Below are 18,977 nucleotides of genomic sequence, written 5' to 3' on the forward strand. Positions count from 1 at the left end.
ATTCCCCCCGCCCCCCTCAATGGACTGATCCACTTGCCTAGAGAGGGGCGGTGAGACGGTCGCCGGCCATTGACGGTAAAGCAGGAGGAAAGGGATTTGGACGCGCTCACTGACGGGGTAGGGGAGCTAAATCCGCCCGTTTGCTGCGACGGAAGGGAAAGTGCCTGTCACCTGGGGGCTGTGTGTGGCTGGGACTCCACGGCGCCCCTCACTGTAAGTGTAGAGAGGGGAGGGGCTGTGTGCTGTTGGGCGTGTGTGTCAGAAAATGAATTAGGTAGGTTCGTTCCCCCCTCCGGGGTGGGATGGTCTTTCCCAGCGAGTCTTTCAAGGCGAGGCGGGGCCCTCCCTTTCCTCCCTCCCCTTCTCCGCGTTGGTTCCGCTCGCAGCAGGATTTAGCCGCCGCCTGCCGTCGTCTCCGCTTGTGCCGCTTGCAGTGAGAGGCTCCTGGACGTTTTCTCTTTGCCTTAAAGTCGGTGAGGAGCGAGCGGGGCCGGGCCCGGGCCTCCCCCGGGCACTGGGCTGGGAGGAGGGGGGCCGGGGCCGGGCCTCCCCCGGGCCCTGGGCTGGGAGGAGCTCCCCAGGCCGGGCCGTGGCGGGGCTAGGCCGGGGCCTGCAGGGCTCTTCCCCCCTCCACCCCCGTCCCGCGGCGGCCTGGCCCTGGCGGGTAACAAAGCCGCGGCCTGTGACGGGGAGGCCGCGGCGGTGAGCGCGGCCCGGCTGGGGGCGACCCCCCCCCCCCCCCCCAGTTCTACCGGCTTCAGAGCGCCTGCTGCGGCCGCCTCCGCCCAGGGAGGCCCGGTGGGTGCTGAGCGCCCGGCGAGAGGGGGGCGCGCGGGGGCTGGGAACTGTCCAGTCCCGCTCGGGCGGTGCGGCGTGGGGGCCGGTTCCTCCCCCGGGAGCGGCCACGGGATGCTGGGCCGCCAACTCGGCGGGGGAGCCGGGGCGCAGAGCGAGGACGGGCCTCGGGAGTTTTACTCCCGCCCTGATGCGTGTTGTCCCGCCCGGCTGATCCGGGCCTGCGACCCTGCTGTGCGGGATCGTCTCGTGTGGGCCCGGCCTGCGCGGCGCTGAGCGCGGCTCTGCCCGATCTGAGATCTAGGTCTAATTAAACACGCCTCACCTCTGTACAGCGCTTTTCGTTGCCTGTCACTGTGCTTTACAACGGGAGGTCAAATTATCCTTACCTTACAAATAGGGAAACTGAGGTACAGAGAGAGCGTGATTTGCCCAAGGTCACCTCAGATGCTAAGAAATCACATTCACCCAGAGGTTATTCTTTTATGTCTTAGACTAACCTGTCTTTGCCACAACAGCTAATAAATATTGCATGGCTTAAGTGAAAATGCACTGTGATCTGCCTCAGACTTAGTTCAGCAGTGTAGATGTTCTTAGCCAACAGGCAGGCCCCGGAGCTAGCAGTGCAGGATTTGCATTTCATAGCCCTGACAAGAGTGTGGTTGTAGTAAAGTAGGGGGGCATGCACTCTAAGGCTTCAGCCACTCTCAAATAATATTTTCTTTTTGAAGTGTGGACTCCTTCCACAAGGAGATGTGTACAGTAGCTGATGCACATACTTAAAATTAAAGCATGGTGTGGGAATCATCCTTCTCTTAAGGATATCTTGAAGAACTTTTCTTTTTTCACAGGGTGTCTTTTATGAATAATCAAAAGCAGCAGAAGCCAACGCTATCAGGCCAGCGTTTTAAAACTAGAAAAAGAGGTAAATATTAATCACTTTTGTGAGTAGCTCATGGCCAACTCTGTACAGAAGACCTATCAGCATGTGCTGGGCAAGAGAATAAATACACACAGGCTTATTAGTATGTGTCTAGCCCAGAGGTCCCTGAACTGTGGGGTGTGCCCCCTAAGGGGGTGTGGAGGAACATCTGGGGCCAGCCCCCCCCCCCCCCCCGGGTGGCAGGGAGGGAGCCCCTCCTCACGCCCAGCTCTGCTCTGGTCCCACATCCCCGGCTCCCTTACCTAGCCCCAGCCTCTGTGCAGCTCCGCTCCCTGGGGGAGGCTGGGAGTGGAACCGCACTTGGCCATGGGCCTGGTTGCTGGCCTCCACCGCAGCCTGTCTGCGACTCCGCTCTCTCCTCAGCCCTGGCCGTGGCCCCAGACCTGCCCCCTGTCCACTTCCCATCTCTTCTCCCTCCTCCCCCCAGCAGTGGCCCAGCCCCGGGGGGGGGAGTGCACGGGGTGCAACCCTCAAAAGTGTGGGGACCACTGGTCTAGCCTCTTACCAACTTGTTTAGGTAGGTATCTGTAAATAAAGACCTATAAAGTTAAACATGAAGTACATTTTTTACCATAAAAATTAGCCTTTCAACGTAGGCTAATTAATTTTAAATGTGCCTTGCACCATAAAAAACAGCTTAAATTTTGGTTATGCTCCTCTCCAAACAATGCCTAATCTAGAACACTTTCAACCAGTGTGAAAGTTTGTCAGTAATAAAGAGCCTAAATGAGGATGCCATTAGATTTATGGGAAAACTCAGGCTTCTTCAAGGGGTGGGAGGGAGCTGATGGGCTCTTCTAGGATTCAACTTCCTTCTGTGAAGGCAACTTTACTTCCTCTTCCCATTCCTAGATTAGTTAATGGGAACAAATATTCTAACTGTTGAAGAAACAATAAAAGTGGAGATATAGGTAAAAGGCTAGAGTGGAATGGTGGTCATTGGTAATGGGAGAGTGGTGTGGCTAGTAAATAGCTAGAAGAAAACTGCCATTCTCTTCTTAAGAGGGAAATGGATGCTGTTATAAATGAGGGGTCTTGGTTTGCTCTAATCTAGGAACTTCTTGAGGGTGGTGAGGGTTCTAATTTTCTCTAGAAGGCTAGCTAGCTCACACTTTTCAATTCTCTAATTTCTCATTCTAACAGTAGTGGCTATGAAAGCATCCGATTGGCTTTGATTGGTGTATGAATTTACCTGGTTTGTCTCAAGTAGAATGAAATAAGGAATTAAATAGGCTGCAATAATAATGAAGAGGTTCATCAAAGTAAAACACACTGAAGATAAGATTCATACTTATCTCAAAGTACAGTAAATCTGTTTCTCTGGTTCAAGGTCAGATGTGCCATTGGATGAAACACTGAAGTGGAAGGAAGGGTAGGGTTTAGTTTGGTTTTGCATATGAAACATTTCTAACTTCATTGTCTTCAAAATACTGCTTCAGATTAAGTCCATATTCCCATCTTCCGGTGACTTTGCTACCTCTGTGAGTCTTGTAGATGGCTGTTCAAAAAAGGATTGCCCCCATTTCTCAGGATATGTCTGTACTATGGAGACTATAATTGCATAGCTGTGCTGGCACAACCCCATTGCAGAGATGCAGGTTTTTCCATAGGTGTAGGGAACACCACCTCCCCAAAGTTAGCTACCTCGATGGAAGCATACTTAAGTTGTCATAGTGTCCTCTTCTACACTCCTGCTTAGGTTGGCATAGCTATGTCAGTCGGGTGTGAAATGACTCAACAGCTGGCAAAACAATGGAAGGAAGCATTTGGGAGGACTTGATCGACTTAAGGTTTCCACCACTGTCTCAGTAGGAATCTCTGTCCTAGTTGACAAATGATGACTCCTTCAAGGACAACCCTGAAAGAATGATTGAGAGAAGCTGTATAACCTTCCCTTTCCATTGCTTAGGCCTTTTCTTCACTGCCAAAAAAAGTGGGGTGTTATGTTAAGAGCGATCTATTTTGGTAGTGAAGACAGGCCCTAGCAAGCATGACTGATCCCAAATATAAAATGTACAGGTTCTGTCCAAAACAGAAAAGGCTGAAACACGGCTAATGGAATGTGATTCAGAATCACATTCCTTCTAGTACTTCATATTTAAGACAAGTTTTTATCCTAAATCTCTGCTCACAAAGTTCTGACACAGTTTATTGTTTTCATGCTCTTCCACTTTGAAGCAAACCTCAGAGCAGAACAGTTGCATTCAGAATCTCTTCTGGTTAAAAACTAGACTTCAGTCCTTTCATCTGAGCACCGTGCAAATAGTTTTCAATACATGGTTTAGCTGAAACTTGATAACAGGCAAAATGCTGAAAATCAAACATTTTTTGATGCTTCTGTTACAAAAGAGTGGTAGGCCTAACTAGTTAGAGTGAATAGTTCAGAAAGTAGTAATGTGGATTTAACTAATTTAATGGTAAATATTGGTTAGCCTCATTAGGGACTTTGCACTTCTAATTTAAATGAGAAATGCCCAGTTTCATGTTGGATGATGTCTGGATTTGAAGTCCTAGCATCTAGGCTGCAGTCCTCCCTGCGGGTGCCTTGGCTAGGTCAGGTGGCTTGGAGAAATGCTGGGACCTCCCCTCACAGCAGGAACTCAGGCAGGGGCTCCCCATTGGGTGGGGCTGCAAGCACCCTAGCCCATGACCTGCTGCCCATATTGGAGGTATCTGGCCACAGGGCTACCTACTCTGCTGTCTCAGGCATGGCCTGGGAGGTGGCGGCTGCTGGGTCTTAGCTCGAGCTAGCGAAGGAGGAGCCTGGGACCCAAATGTCTTGGGGTGAGGAGATTGCAGTGGCGTTTTTATATTATTGTAATAATAATAAATAGTAAAAATCTGAACTGTCATGGTAAGGCCATGTCTAAGCTACCACTTATGTCTGCAAAACTTTTCATTTGGAGGTGTGAAAACACCCAACCTCCTCTTCCCCACCCTGCCCCCGGCTCCTCCCATCCTCTTCTCTCCTCCCCCCCCGAGCGATGTAAGTTTTGCCAGCATAAATGGTAGTGTGCACAGCGCTATGTCGGCAGGAGAGCTTTTTCGGCCGACATAGCTACTGCTGCTCATTGCGGATAGTTTAACTATGTCGCTGGGAGAGCTCTCTCCAGTTGGCATAGAGCAACTACACGAGAAACCTTACAGCGGCACAGCTGCATCAGTACAGCTGTGCCACTGCAAGGTCTCTAGTGTAGACATAGCCTTAGTAATCTGAGACTCATTAAATTTAATATTTGACTGCTCCATGACTCTTGGATATTTTTTTAAGATAAATCTTTGGCCTTAGCATAATCTGGCTCTGACTATCTTGATGAAGAGACAGTAAAATGGGCAAAACTGGTCTTGTTACAGAATTTTCCCCACAGTAATTTCTTCCTGCTGAACAGGCAAGGATTAGAATGCAATATGTGTAGCTTTAAGTATTGGTGCTTCTTGGCTTAAGTGGAGAAAACATTAGGAGTCAAAATCTTGTAACTTCGAAATGAACAGCTAACTTGTTCAAGGCTAAACATAGTTGCTTAGTCTCATTGAAGTGATCAAAAAGTCAATGGTGGCTATTACTGCAGCTATTGCAGTTGATAGTTGACACGTTCGGGTCAAATGGCTAATGCTAAACTCGTATGTATTTATATGAAACTAATGGCAAATTCACTGTCTGCACTGGTTATTTCTGGCTTCCCTGGTAAACTCAAACATTTGGAAACTGTTGCCAGTTTCCTTACAGAATGAATTCCTGAAGTTGGAAGATGCTGATACAGAAATTGACAGTATTATCTTTAAGTTAAAGTAGGAGCTTCGTCTCACAACTAGTAGGCTTATCCAATACCAATGCTTTCTCTTTTATTGCAGATGAAAAAGAGAGGTTTGACCCTACTCAGTTTCAGGACTGTATTATTCAAGGTCTAACTGAAACTGGCAGTGACTTGGAAGCAGTAGCAAAGTTTCTTGATGCTTCTGGAGCAAAACTTGACTATCGCCGCTATGCAGAGACACTCTTTGACATTCTGGTGGCTGGTGGAATGCTGGGTAAGTGTCTAGCTAAACTTTTAAATATGGCTGCTTTGCTAGACCACATCATTCTCTCACTTGGACTCAAATGCTTAAATGTAGGTTATTGATCTAATTTGTCACCCAGGTTTAAAAATGGATGCTATTTATTTGGATTGCCTCAAACCTTTGTGGTACATAAATTAATGCTCTGTCACAGCATAATCTCTGCTACATTGGATTGAGGGTGGCTGCTTGCACTGCAGCAGAAATGGCTCACTTTTTTTTTAATCTTTGAACACAGTGAGAATCACTGCTCTTGTAATGTCTTGTCTTATGGTGGTTACCTGCTCAGGGATGGAGGAGCTCGTGACAGGTTCGGTCACAGAGACCCCCTTGGGATTGTCACCTGATGTGCTGAAGTTATCTCTGAACCCGTTTTCTACTGCCAGCTTGGGACTCCAGAACCCTGCCTTTTTGAGCCAGACACGCTAGTCTGCTGCAACACAGACCCAGGTCTGGTCCATGCCCCCAAAGCTGCAGACTTTAACCAAAACCTGCTCGGCAAGTCACCTATCTCCAACACCCATACACCCAGTTCCCAATGGGATCCAAACATCAAATACATCCATTTTACTCTGTATAAAGCTTATACAGGGTGAACTCCTAAATTGTCTACCCTCTATACACTGATAGAGAGATGCATAGCTGTTTGCTCGCCCAGGTATTCATCACTTACTCTGGGTTTACTAATAAGTGATTTTATTAAGTATAAAAAGTAGGATTTAAGTGGCTTCAAGTAATAACAGACAGAACAAAGTAAGTTACCAAGCAAAATAAAACACAATATGCAAGTCTAAGCCCAATACATTTAAGAAACTGAATACAAGTAAATATCATCCTCAGATGTTCCAATAAGCTTCTTTCACAGATTAGACTCTGGGTCCAATCCTTTTCCTGGTACAGTTCTTATTTCCAGCTCAGGTGGTAACTAGGGAATTTCTCATGACTGCAGCCCCCTTTATTCTATTCCACTGCCTTTTTATGGCTTTGGCACAAGGCAGGAATCTTTTCTCTCTCTGGGTCCCCACCCCTCCTAAATGGAAAAGCGCTAGGTTTAAGATGGATTCCAGTACCAGGTGACGTGGTCAATGTGACCATGTGAGACCCCAAGCCTCCATTCTTTCCAGTCTGACTCTCCTACACAGGAAGGCTTACAAGTAAACAGCCATTTACAACCAATTGCCCTGGTTAATGGGAGCCATCAAGATTCTAAACCACCATTAATGGTCCACAATTTGCATAGTTACAATAGGACTTCAGAGTAATACGTCATATTTCTAGCTTCAGATACAATAATGATGCATTCATACAAATAAGATGAACACATTGAGTAGAACTATAAGCTTTGTAATGATTCCTTACAAGAGACCTTTTGCCTAAAGCATATTCACACTTATAAACGTATTTCCATAAAATATATGGAGAGCGACATCACAGCTCTCATAACTGATGGCTTTCTCTTTTCAGTTATTTTTTTCTGTTTCCTCTTTTGGCCTTTATTACTTACTACCTGCCACAGCACCAAAGCTTGGGGCTCATGCTTCAGCTTTAAGTTGTCACTGTTCTGATAGGCTTCCAAACAGGACCTCAGCATCCAGTAGTGGCAGACCAGCAGCAACACTTCATTTAATTATGGATGCTGTGGCAACTATTAGTCTCTCAACAGTAAACTGCACTTCTCGCTTCAGGTGACTTAACAAGACTTCTGGTATGCTGCGGCCAGGTCCCCTGTTCTCGCTACTGTAGAAGCGACCTATGGCAGTGGGTTTGGGAAATATGTGCACCAGGATTTGAGGAGAATGTGCAAAACAGCAAATAGTTTGACAATCTTTAATTCCTTTGTGTTAGGGATGTTCCCCTCTGGGAGGGGACACTGTCTTAAATGATTGACCTTGAACTCTTCAAAGCTTAAATGTTCCATTCTAAATTGTGCATAATTTGGCAAGCTTGTTTTCTATATTATAATTTTTAAAAAAGGTGCATCTTCAACAGTGAGTATAACTTTCATAAGTAGAATTTGGATCATGCAGCATGTGCTTACTCACTATGATAATCCTTTCAAAGGATTGGTTAACTTTAAATGGCCACTAACAATGGTATTTAAAATTAACGTGCATTTCTTTAGAACACTTTTAAAGCACTGTACTAATACTAAAACACAATACTAGTGAGAGGCTTGTAAAGTTGCATATCAGGGAATTAAAGCAAATAGGGTGAGTGACTTGCCTAATGTCCCGTAGTATATTGGTGACTGAGTCAATAGAACCAAAGGGTCCTGACTATCCAACAGACTACTTCACTGTGGAAAGCACTACTTATAGCAGTATCCACTATGTGCTAAGCACTCTCCAGATAAGAATGAACTGTCCTTGCCTCAAGAAGCCCATGACCTATGGATAGACACCTACAGATGTTTACTACTTGTCAGGTGGATTTGATGTATGTGGAAGTAAATCTTCAAGAGACTTTAATATGAGAAGTAGGGGCTTTGTAAATTAGCTCAAAGGCCATACCATGTATAGAGGGCAATGTGGAAGAAAAAGCTTGTCGTGTGATAAGCTGACAAATGGGCATTTGTCAAGGTTCCCACTCTTAAAACTGGGAAGAGGGCAGAAGGAGATATGAGTTTAGATAAATAAAGAGGGGGAAAAATTTATATAGGACTTCAATTACAATGCATGATGCTTGAATTTGATGTGGTGATAGATGGGGAACCAAGTGGAGTAACATAATCAAAATGAAGGGCATGGAAGAGGACTCTTGCTCCTGTATTTTGTGTAGGTTGGAAGAGGATAGTGTGTGCTGTATGGATTCCAGAGAGGGAGGATGGTGCAGTATTTGAGACCAGAGAAGGCCCTAAATGAGAAATTTTATGATTTGGGTATGAAAAGATGTACGAGTCTTAAACTCTAATAGGGAAGTAGTAGCAGGATTTGATTGGGCAGGGCAGGGAGATGTCAGAAATCACTTCCACTGATGCCTACCCTCTAGTAGGGAGGATGGCAGTTTTATCTTCCTCCCAAAACCTCTACACTCACTGTTAAGAGTATCCTGTCCATTCAAATAGGATGTGTTTCCGAAGTCTTGCTCTTATCAGATTACCATCTTTTGGGAAACCTCAATCCATAAAGAGTCATCCGATATAGATGATGAAACAGGTATTCTAAAGGGTCTTTGATTTTTTTAATAATTGCATTACTGTTTCCTTTGTAGTATCTGCAAACATTAGAAAAATGTTAACTTGTGCTCCTACTGCTGTTCTGCCAAAGAATAAGAGCTCTCTACCCACGTGGTGTGGTACTATTTTAAGTTCTTGGATGTTGTGTGTATTAGAACACCTGACAACTCTTGAATTCAGTATTCTAATACCTGATTAGCACATTCCATATCTGAACTCAAGTGATGGCTTTTCTTTGCTTTTTCATTCAGAAATGTCACAAAAAAATCACATCCCTAACACACACGGGTGTGATGACCAAAGTTTCTACTGTAGATCAGACCTCTGTCTCCTTTAAAGCAGTGGGTCTCAAACTTTTTTTTACTTGAAATCCCTTTCTCATCACAAGCCTCTGAGTGAGGACCCTCCCACCCTCAATAAATTAAACACACTTTTTAATATATTTAACACTATTATAAATGCTGGCGGCAAGCGGGGTTTGGGGTGGAGGTTGACAGCTCGTGGACCCACCCATGTAATGATCTCCTGAGGGGTCCCAACCCCCAGTTTGAGAACCGCTGTCTTAAAGTAACAGGATTTTGTGTTGTCTTTAACCAGAAGTCCTGCTGTATAACACATGAATTAATAGACTAGTTTTGATGTTGCATCTTACAAAGACTCAGTTCTAAATAAAAACTGACTTGAGCCCCACTTGATCTGTCCTTGAGTACTTTTGACTGGCCTCTTACAAATTTGGTGTGAAGATTTAGGGTGGGACTTCTCAAAATTGCTCACAGTTGGACTAACTTCCTGCTCTGGAATCAGCGGTGAGACTCCTATTGAGTTATCTAGAAGCAGTTAAACCAATGCTCATGCTTTTGAAAATCCAATCTTAAATGTTACAAGTGACTTATGCATTGAAGTGGATATTTTTGGAGTCAAGGGTGAGCTATGGGATGGAGCCATGGTTGCTGTTTTGCTTAGCACGCTCTTAGAAACTTTCTCCTTTGACTTTATTGAGGTTAGGCTTTAAAAGAACCTTCCAAAACTAGAGGGGTAGCTGTGTTAGTCTGAATCTGTAAAAAGCAACAGAGGGTCCTGTGGCATCTTTGAGACTAAAAGGTGCCACAGGACCCTCTGTTGCTTCTTCCAAAACTAAACTGTGATGCTTTAATTTTTGAGCCATTCAAAACTTAGTGTATGTATATGCAACTCTACAACAGTTAGACTTTGCTTCCAGGACTGGGTCACTCAATTTAAAAAAAATAACTGTTAATCGTGTGTGAAGTAACTTTTTAGTAGATGCAATATTTAGGATTAAACCAATTTTAAGGTCTCTTGTAGCTGCAGTTGGAAGGAAAACTTTCATGAACTGTTGGTCATGGGTGGCGTGTGGTGTGTGTGTTTAGTTTTGTCTCTTAAAAAAAAAAGTCTATTATGGCTCTCATAATACCAAGTGTGTAAAGCTCTACTGTTGTACAGAATATCAAATCTGAGCGTTGTCAATCTATTTGATGCATCCTGACTTAAGTTTCAATGCAGCAGTAGTAGATGGCCAAGTAAAATTATCTGGAGGCCTATATTTAGTGGTATAGTCACCACTGATCTTCAGTAAAGGACAGCTATAAGATTCCGCATCATACAACATGAAACTTAAAGCAGTTCAAAAAGTCACATTTTACTGACTCTTTGCATATATAAGCAATAGTGTAATTCTTGCTGATCAAAAAAAAATTGATTAGAAATTAAATATGAAATACCAGTTTTAAAGTGTTAACACTAAAACTTCTTCTAGCCCCAGGTGGTACTCTGGCAGATGACCTGATGCGTACAGATGTCTGTGTATTTGCAGCACAAGAAGATCTAGAAACCATGCAAGCATTTGCTCAGGTTAGTCCTGAGTGTACAGCTGAACTTGACTGATTCTCACCTTGTGTGTACTAGTTGATAACTTGCTATCATGTTTAGCATTGCTGTGGAATAACTGTACAAAAACTGGTCTTGGTGTTCAAATAAACTATAACTTTTATATAATTTTGGAAACCTCCCAGAAAATGGCCTTAGACATGCAGCATAAAAAAAAAAAAACCTCTGTAGGGTGGCAAACTATTATTGGTACAAAAATGCCAGACTTGTTAATAGTCTAACCAAATGTTCAACAAAGCTGGTTTGAAACTCATTACTTTTTGCCTTGATTAGAGTCCAAATGTAATGTACTAATTTTCTGTCTTCTAGGTTTTTAACAAGCTAATCAGGCGTTACAAATACCTGGAAAAAGGCTTTGAAGATGAAGTCAAAAAGGTATTTAACAGGCTTCAGATAACAGCAAAAAACTCAGTGGCTAAGCTTCAAGATGACCACACACTCTAAAAGGAAGAGTGCTGTGATTAAATCTTCACTTACTAGAATAAATGTCCTTGTATCTTAATGTGGCATTTGATTATATAAATGACAACTAATTCAGTGTGAGATTAAATTTCAGCCAGGGTAACATTCTACTCATGGAGTAATCTTGTATTTCTGCCCATCATAAGCTACTGTGATCGCCAGCATCAAGTCTCTGTATCTTAACCTTTGGTTCAGGGAGGCACTGACTACACCAGCTGATAATACTTAAAGCTTTGTGCCTTCATTTTGGAAGGATTACCATTCTTCTTTCTATTGCAGCTGCTGCTGTTCCTAAAAGGTTTTTCAGAGTCTGAGCGGAACAAACTGGCCATGTTGACAGGTATTCTTTTGGCCAATGGGACACTTAATGCATCAATTCTCAACAGTCTCTATAATGAGAACTTGGTTAAAGAAGGTAACTACTAGTATTAAACAATTCCTTTGGATGGTATGGGGTGCTGGGAGCAGGGACCAAGAGGCATTAGTGACAGATTTAACCAAAGCTAAAATTAACATAGATGTCAACTGTGGCAACCACATACTCTGCTGCATAACAGTGAGTCTTATCCAGTGACGCAATCTGTTGGCCTAACGAATTCTGAAGCAAAATTTTAACTGCAGTCATCTATCTCTCTTCCACCCCATGCGCACACCTGTGAGGGTTTGTCATAATTCAGGTAGCTGATATATTATGGCATTGAAGACCCCACAGGATGGGAAGAACCATTAACATTGCAAGCAAGTTCCTCTTCCTTTCATATTGAACTATTAACAGTAACTTTCTAACTCCTGTTGTGCAGGTGTTTCTGCAGCTTTTGCAGTAAAGCTGTTCAAATCATGGATAAATGAGAAAGATATTAATGCAGTGGCTGCTAGCCTTCGTAAAGTCAACATGGACAACAGACTGATGGTGAGTAGTCAAATGGATGACCTGAACACTGTTCTTGTCTGTCCTTACTCTTGCAGATACCTGTCCACTTGGCCTGTCTGACTTACTAAAACTGTATGCAGTGTTGTAGTTGTGTTGATCCCAGGATATTAGAGACAAGGTGGCTGAGGTAACCTTTTATTGGACAGACTTCTGTAGGTGAGAGAAGCTTACAGAGTGCTTCAGGTCACCTGAAGCGCTCTGTCTAAGGTTGAAAGCTTGTCTCCCCAGCAGAAGTTGGTCGAATTAAAAAATATTACCTCATCCACTTTGTCTCTAAAGCAAACTTGGCAACCCTTGGACTTCAATGTGTCCCAATATAAAATGCAGGCACTAATAACTTCCTGTGCATAGGAGTCAATATAAATGTTGGGGTTTATTTTTATTTTTAGGAACTCTTTCCGGCTAACAAACAAAGCCTTGAACACTTCACAAAGTATTTCACTGATGCAGGACTAAAAGAACTTTCAGAATATGTTCGGAACCAACAAACCATTGGAGCTCGTAAAGAGCTGCAGAAAGAACTTCAAGAGCAAATGTCACGTGGAGATCCATTTAAGGATGTAAGTATACATATATTTAAACCAGATACAAAAAAGTGAACTTGTTGCAAAGCTTCTTGACATAGAATTAACCCACCATTACTTGGATCTTCACTTCCTGGAATCTTAGAACTGTGATTCTTATTAAGAGTGAAGGGAAAGCAGTCAATTTACAGAACTGATTCCTGGACTGTCACTAGTACCTGAGTGAGAAACTCAGTGGCTGTTGGAGGACTAAACCTGTAATGCATCTGTATGTCTTACCCACCTGTCCTCTAAAGAGGATAGAACTCCCAGGCACTCTGAATTTGGAGTAGTGGCAGCAGTAGTATTCATTAGCTGAAGGTGACGCTTCGGATGTCACTACTTAAATTTTAAGCTGGTAAATTCAAATAGAAAGTCTTGGCCTGTGTTCTCACTCTTCCCACCAGCTCAAGAAACTGATATTCTTGGTCTCCAACACTTAGTGCCACTTACATTTAATCTTTTAAACTAATGGTGCAGTACCTGGTATTTGCGTTGTAAAATGTAAAACTCATCCCTGCTTCTTGACCTATGACTGAACTGCTGTTAACTAAGGCCTTGGCTACACTTACAGCTGTACAGCGCTGTGAGGTAAACCTGTCTTTGTGCACCTGAGTAGGGAAGAGCGCTGCAACCTGTCCACACTGACTGCTGCCAGTGCAGTGGTGTGGCCACACTTGTAACATTTGCAGCTGTGTTGGGTGGTGCATTATGGGCAGCTATCCCAGCATTCATGTGGCTGCAACATGCTTTTTTCAAAACGGGGGTGGGGGGCGTATTGTGACAAGGAGTGTGGGCGGAGAGAGAATGCTTATTGGAGTATCTCAGCTCTCTATTTTGCAAGTTCCGAACTACCTGCCCCCTGCTCGTTCATTCACTCAAAGCAAGCTGCAATCTGTTTGCTTTTCTCTGCAGTTTGAGCTTTGAAACCGGCACTTCCGCATTCCTGCAGTCAGTCACAACAATGGAGAGGATTGGCCACTTGACAAGATGATCAGTACAGCGCTGCAGGTTGATTCCTGGTACACACTCACAGGGGGAGAGTCGTAGCCACTCCACTGTATCTCTTATGCTTCTCAGGCCATGGCTACCCTCACGGATTCGCAGCACTGTGAAGCGCGAGTGTAGTCGTGCCGCCAGCGCTGCGAGAGCTCGCTCGCAGCGCTGCAAGTACTCCACCTCTCTGAAGGGAATAGCTTGCAGTGCTGCAAGCGAGCGTGCAGCACTGCAGGTGCTGATTACACTGGCGCTTTACAGCACTGCACTCGCTGCGCTGGGGGGGAGGGGTGTTTTTCACACTCCTGAGCGCAGCAAGTGCAGCGCTGTGAATTGCCAGTGTAGCCAAGGCCTCGGGGAGGTGGAGTACCTGCAGCGGTGTACCCAGGGAGATACAGTGCTGTAAGTGCCCTGCCAGTGTGGACGGGGAGTGAATTACAGCGCTGGGGGAGGCTTTGCAGCATTGTAACTTGGAAGTGTAACCAAGGCCTTAGGCAGTCAGAACTTTGAAAGGGTCTTTGGAAGTGAAATCTAAGTATTCTGATTATAAGCCACAAAGGAAGCTGTTTAATCAGTAGTTTTCATACTAACATTAACTCACTGATTTTTGCAGATAATCTTGTATGTCAAGGAGGAGATGAAGAAAAATAACATCTCAGAACAGACTGTGATCGGCATAGTCTGGTCTAGTGTAATGAGCACTGTGGAGTGGAACAAAAAAGAGGAGCTGGTAGCAGAACAAGCCATCAAGCATCTGAAGGTATTTGCTGTAGCTCTGATACAAGAACTGTGAATAACTAAATTTACTATAAAGACACTTATGGGCTTGGCCTAGTCCTTTTTCCTCTCCCCTGACCTAATTATACCATAAAACTCCTAGAGTTTGACACAAGTGTGAGTGTACTGCACCCTTTTCCAAGTAGAACTGCATCCACACTAAAGAAGTGATTGTATTATTGGTGTAGTTAAAGTAGTTCAGCGTTCTAGAGTAGACCGGGCCTAACTTTGTACATCACCTAGCAAAATGGGGACTCAATCTTGCTTGAGGATTCCAGATGCTCTAGAAATACAAATGAGATGCTACTCAATGATGGGGGAAGAGATGGTTCCTGCAGGTAACTAGTTTGTACTAAAACACTAGTTGGTTTTCAACCACTATACTTAAATATGTGGCACTTTATTATTGGCTGGGAAAGGATTAGACTATCATCCAGTAAATCTTGATAAGCATCCATTTCGCCATTCTTCTCAAACTGAAATGTTTCCATCAGTACCAATCTACATTTAGAGAGGCAAAGTAAGAAAAATTTGAGGTCTTAGTCTGGTTTAAGATTTACTTTGTATATTTTGATGTGATGTTGATAACTTGTGCCTTACTGGTTTAATATTTTAATTTGTCATTAAGTAATTCTGACCCCCATACTTACCCACAACAGAATTTATATTGACAAAAACAGCTTAAAATCAATATTACCTGTTGAAATTATATTTTAAAAAATTAAATTCTGCCAAGCCCAGGATATGTTTTGCACCTTAATCAGGTGATTAGTTATACTTCATAAAAGTATAACTAGTTTCTTGTGTAAATAGCAACTTTTTTCAGAAAATTCAAAACTGTAAATGGCAAAAATATCAAATGTCAGTGTTTTTGCAGAGAATGAATTTTACAGTTAAACCTAGACCATCTCAAGGATGGAATGAATCCTTGAAAGTAACATAAGTAATGTTACTCAATTTCAAGGACAAAATTTTGCAAGTAAGGTAACTTTTTTTTTTTAAATATACCCCCCCCCCCCCAAAAAAAATTTTCTCTAAGGTGGGGAGGGGGGGGACCTAGTTAAAATCCATGTGGAGGTATTTTCACAATTTCTATGCCCTCTGAAATATACTTCTAGCCATGTGTAAGTCACTATCTAATCTCTTGTACTCTTTACAGCAATACAGCCCTCTGCTTGCTGCCTTTACTACCCAAGGTCAATCTGAGCTGACTCTGTTACTGAAGATTCAGGAGTACTGTTATGACAACATTCACTTCATGAAAGCCTTCCAGAAAATAGTGGTGCTCTTTTATAAAGGTAACTAAAGCTTTAAGGTTGCAGAATGTAACTGTTTGCAATGACTTCCAGTTCTTAACTTGGAGCTCTGAAAAGCTAATTTCTGACCTGTGGCAAATGAAATTGTCAAGATTCTCTGCAGTCAGTTAATTGGTAGCTGAAATTCTGGTGCTTGCATGCCCATCTATACAAACCATGATATCTTTGTCAATTGAGGTAAATTGCTAAACTGCAGTGATGAGCAAGGGCCTCTGTCTCTGATGTAGTTAGCGAGGGGAGTTTTAATGTCAACTACTCATCTTTGGCTGGAGTCTGGGCAAGAATGCACCATGGCTACTAATCAGATCAGTCTCGCTTCTATACAAAGATAACTTAAGGTTTTCCATCTATTAATAGCAAAAACATATATTGGTGTATGGGGAAAAGAAACTTGAGCCAGTTTTCTGGCAAAAGCTGTACAGATTAGCCAGCCAGAACCTCTTCTGGTTTCTGTACTGTTTACAAGCATCACCATTTGTCTCTTTCCATAAGTTTGCTCACTCTGCACTAAGACAAAATGGTTTTCTACTTCATCTTTGCCATATGGCTGCATGATGGCACTCCAGGGACAGGGCTGCTATAGATCTTTCTTACCCACTTCACAAACAGTAACATATGGATGACAAACTGTCTTTCTGAGAGTAGATAAACAAAAACAGGTAGGATATGGAGTCAGTTCCTTTTGTGGGAACTTAACTGTTTACTGGCTAAGTTCTAGTCTCAGAGGAGACTGCTTTAAGGATGCAATTTTCCCTAAATATAAATCTTGAAACTTGGTCTCCAATATAGTCTCAAGTTGTTAGCATGACAAACAAGAGCAACTGACTAGTCACATGACTGTCAAATACAGACTTCACTCACCACCTACTGCATCTTTCAGAAAAAACTTTATTTCCTCTGTCACCTTTAATGTTAACAAATGGTGACTTTGGTGTATACCACAGACATGTCTGTCAAACTCCACAAATGAGTACTCAGTTTAAACGACCTTGTTCCTAGTAATGTGTAGAATGGGGAGCCTTAAGGGAATGAATATATTGGGGAAGAGCAGTGAAGGGTGACCATGGGACATGGCTGCCAATAAGGGGTGGCTGGGAGAACCTAATAAGCTAGCCCTCAAAGCAGTATGTTGGCACAGACTACTTCCACAATAACTCTGCCTTGGCATGTCTTAAACAGCTGAAGTTCTGAGTGAAGAACCCATCTTGAAATGGTATAAAGATGCACACCTTGCAAAAGGAAAGAGTGTTTTTCTGGAACAAATGAAAAAGTTCGTGGAATGGCTCAAGAATGCTGAAGAAGGTAACTAAACAATTACCGTGAAACTTTAGTTTGAAGTTAAACAATGAGAATGGATTTAGTAGTTAGTGCGTCTCCTCTTGTCTGCACCACTGTGATGTCTCCCTGTGTAGCCTCTCTGTGCCTCCTGCCAGCTAATTAAACCATCCCCAATGAGTGGCAGTGGCTCTATTGTGGGGAGAGCATCTCCTGCTGACAGTACTGTTCACACCAGTGCTTTTGTTGGTGAAACTTATGCTGGTCAGGGAGGGGTTCCCCCCCCACTTGCCTGACAAAAAGTGCTAGTGTAGCCTGCCTGATACTTAATTTTGAAATTGTGGGGTAGAAGTTCCTTAATGATAAGCTTTTAACAAAGCAGGGTGGATAGAGTCTTTCATTAAGCTTTGTTCTTCCTGATTGCTTTCCAACTGGGAAGATTGGATGTAGGCAACAGAATCTGATCCCAACCCTGTGTAAAACTTCCACAACATGGTGGCTGTCTTGAAACTGCTAGCTGCCATTTAAAAGCTCAGATACCATAAATTAAACAGCCTAGTTAGTAAACAGTGGCTGCCTTGGTAGGCCAATGAGACTAGGCTCAAGACTTATCTATTGGGGGCTCCTCTAGGTGAAAGTCAAGTCGATTTAATACTAACTCCTTGTACAGCATTTAAATTCACCAGACTTGCTGATTTGTGTATAATCTTTAACTCATACCTAAATGACTGTAGAGTAGTTGTCCCAAAAGTACTGTTGTCATGCTAAAGTTTACTGTAGCTTTGACTCTATGGAGTTGAAGTGCAAAGTACAGGGTTTTTAGGCTGAGCTGGCAGTGTCCAGCTGTCTTGTATTATAGGTTTATGTTGCACAGTCCCATCTCCTAATTAATTTTTTTTCTTTTCAGAGTCTGAGTCAGAAACTGAAGAAGGTGACTGACTTGTGAAACTGTCCTCAGTAAAGCAAACAGGAGCTGTAGATAAATGTCATGTCTTGTGTGTCCTTTTGGTTCTTACATCCTACCTCCCTGTATCAAGCATGATACAAGGGCTCTCATGGCAAATTTATTTTAACTGTTTTCTATAGTTATTGAAGATGCTGGTTTTAGTTTTTAAAACCATGTTTTAAGTAGCTTACAGGAGCTATAGATTTGACTAACATTGCATTAGTCCTTTCAGTTATATTCTACCTCCTGTATTTTCTACTGTAATAATGTAACTTAAGGCCTTCCACAAAAATCATTTTATCTTGGGTTTTCTATATAAACATTTACAAGCAGTCATGATTTGGTAAATGAGATTTGTTATGGAAATTCTGTTTGCAGATTAAACCATACAAGTATCAACTCAAAAGGCCATGGAGGGGGGAGGGTGTGATTTGGCATGAAACATGAGAAATTGTACTAACTGGTATAGAAAGTCCACATTAATGGAAATAACTTCTCCATGCAAGTCTCTTGATTTCACAAGCACTGACTTATACAGGTATGTATTCTCAAAGTAATACTCTAAACAAAAGTCTAGCCAATACTTGAGGGCTGCCAAAAGAGCCTAAGAATTTAAATTTGTTGTTTCTGCACAATGTTTAGCCCTGATTTTTGCCATTTGAGTGACCTGGTGGGTGAAATTCTGTAGTAAAACTTTTTTTTTCCCCCTCACCAAGCAAAGGAAGCAGGCATTCTGAGCCTACTGGCTATCACATGCCTGTTATGTATGTTTAAGACTATTAAACTTGCCCTTGAAAGTTTTAATGCCATGTATTCTTATTGGTTATGGATCAATGG

At 43.0% G+C, this 18,977-nt stretch overlaps 1 protein-coding gene across 4 annotated transcripts; it reads left to right on the plus strand.

Annotated features, from left to right (window-relative positions):
- Window positions 1-317: 317 nt before the first annotated feature.
- BZW1 (basic leucine zipper and W2 domains 1) lies at window positions 318-18,944 on the plus strand. Of its 4 annotated transcripts, none has more exons than XM_034785563.1 (12): window positions 318-473; window positions 1,647-1,720; window positions 5,591-5,767; window positions 10,744-10,838; window positions 11,184-11,249; window positions 11,616-11,751; window positions 12,137-12,246; window positions 12,657-12,827; window positions 14,440-14,586; window positions 15,763-15,901; window positions 17,099-17,221; window positions 18,102-18,944. In XM_034785563.1, the coding sequence occupies exons 2-12, from the start codon at window positions 1,657-1,659 to the stop codon at window positions 18,131-18,133; spliced, it is 1,260 nt and encodes a 419-aa protein (XP_034641454.1). In that variant the 5' UTR covers window positions 318-473; window positions 1,647-1,656; the 3' UTR covers window positions 18,134-18,944. The 4 variants fall into 4 exon arrangements, with proteins under 4 accessions (XP_034641454.1, XP_034641455.1, XP_034641456.1 ...); XM_034785564.1 differs by having other exon boundaries at window positions 327-469; XM_034785565.1 differs by lacking the exon at window positions 318-473 and adding an exon at window positions 780-798.
- The last annotated feature ends 33 nt before the right edge of the window (window positions 18,945-18,977 follow it).

This window comes from Trachemys scripta, chromosome 11, assembly GCF_013100865.1.
Source record: "Trachemys scripta elegans isolate TJP31775 chromosome 11, CAS_Tse_1.0, whole genome shotgun sequence".
Taxonomy (NCBI): domain Eukaryota; kingdom Metazoa; phylum Chordata; order Testudines; family Emydidae; genus Trachemys; species Trachemys scripta.

Excerpts from the sequence above, each read along its gene's own strand:
- BZW1 (XM_034785563.1), top strand. The coding sequence starts at position 1,657 with ATGAATAATCAAAAGCAGCAGAAGCCAACGCTATCAGGCCAGCGTTTT. Across the intron at positions 10,839-11,183 it reads CCATGCAAGCATTTGCTCAG|GTTTTTAACAAGCTAATCAG; the intron begins GTTAGTCCTGAG and ends TCTGTCTTCTAG. Across the intron at positions 11,250-11,615 it reads TTGAAGATGAAGTCAAAAAG|CTGCTGCTGTTCCTAAAAGG; the intron begins GTATTTAACAGG and ends TTTCTATTGCAG.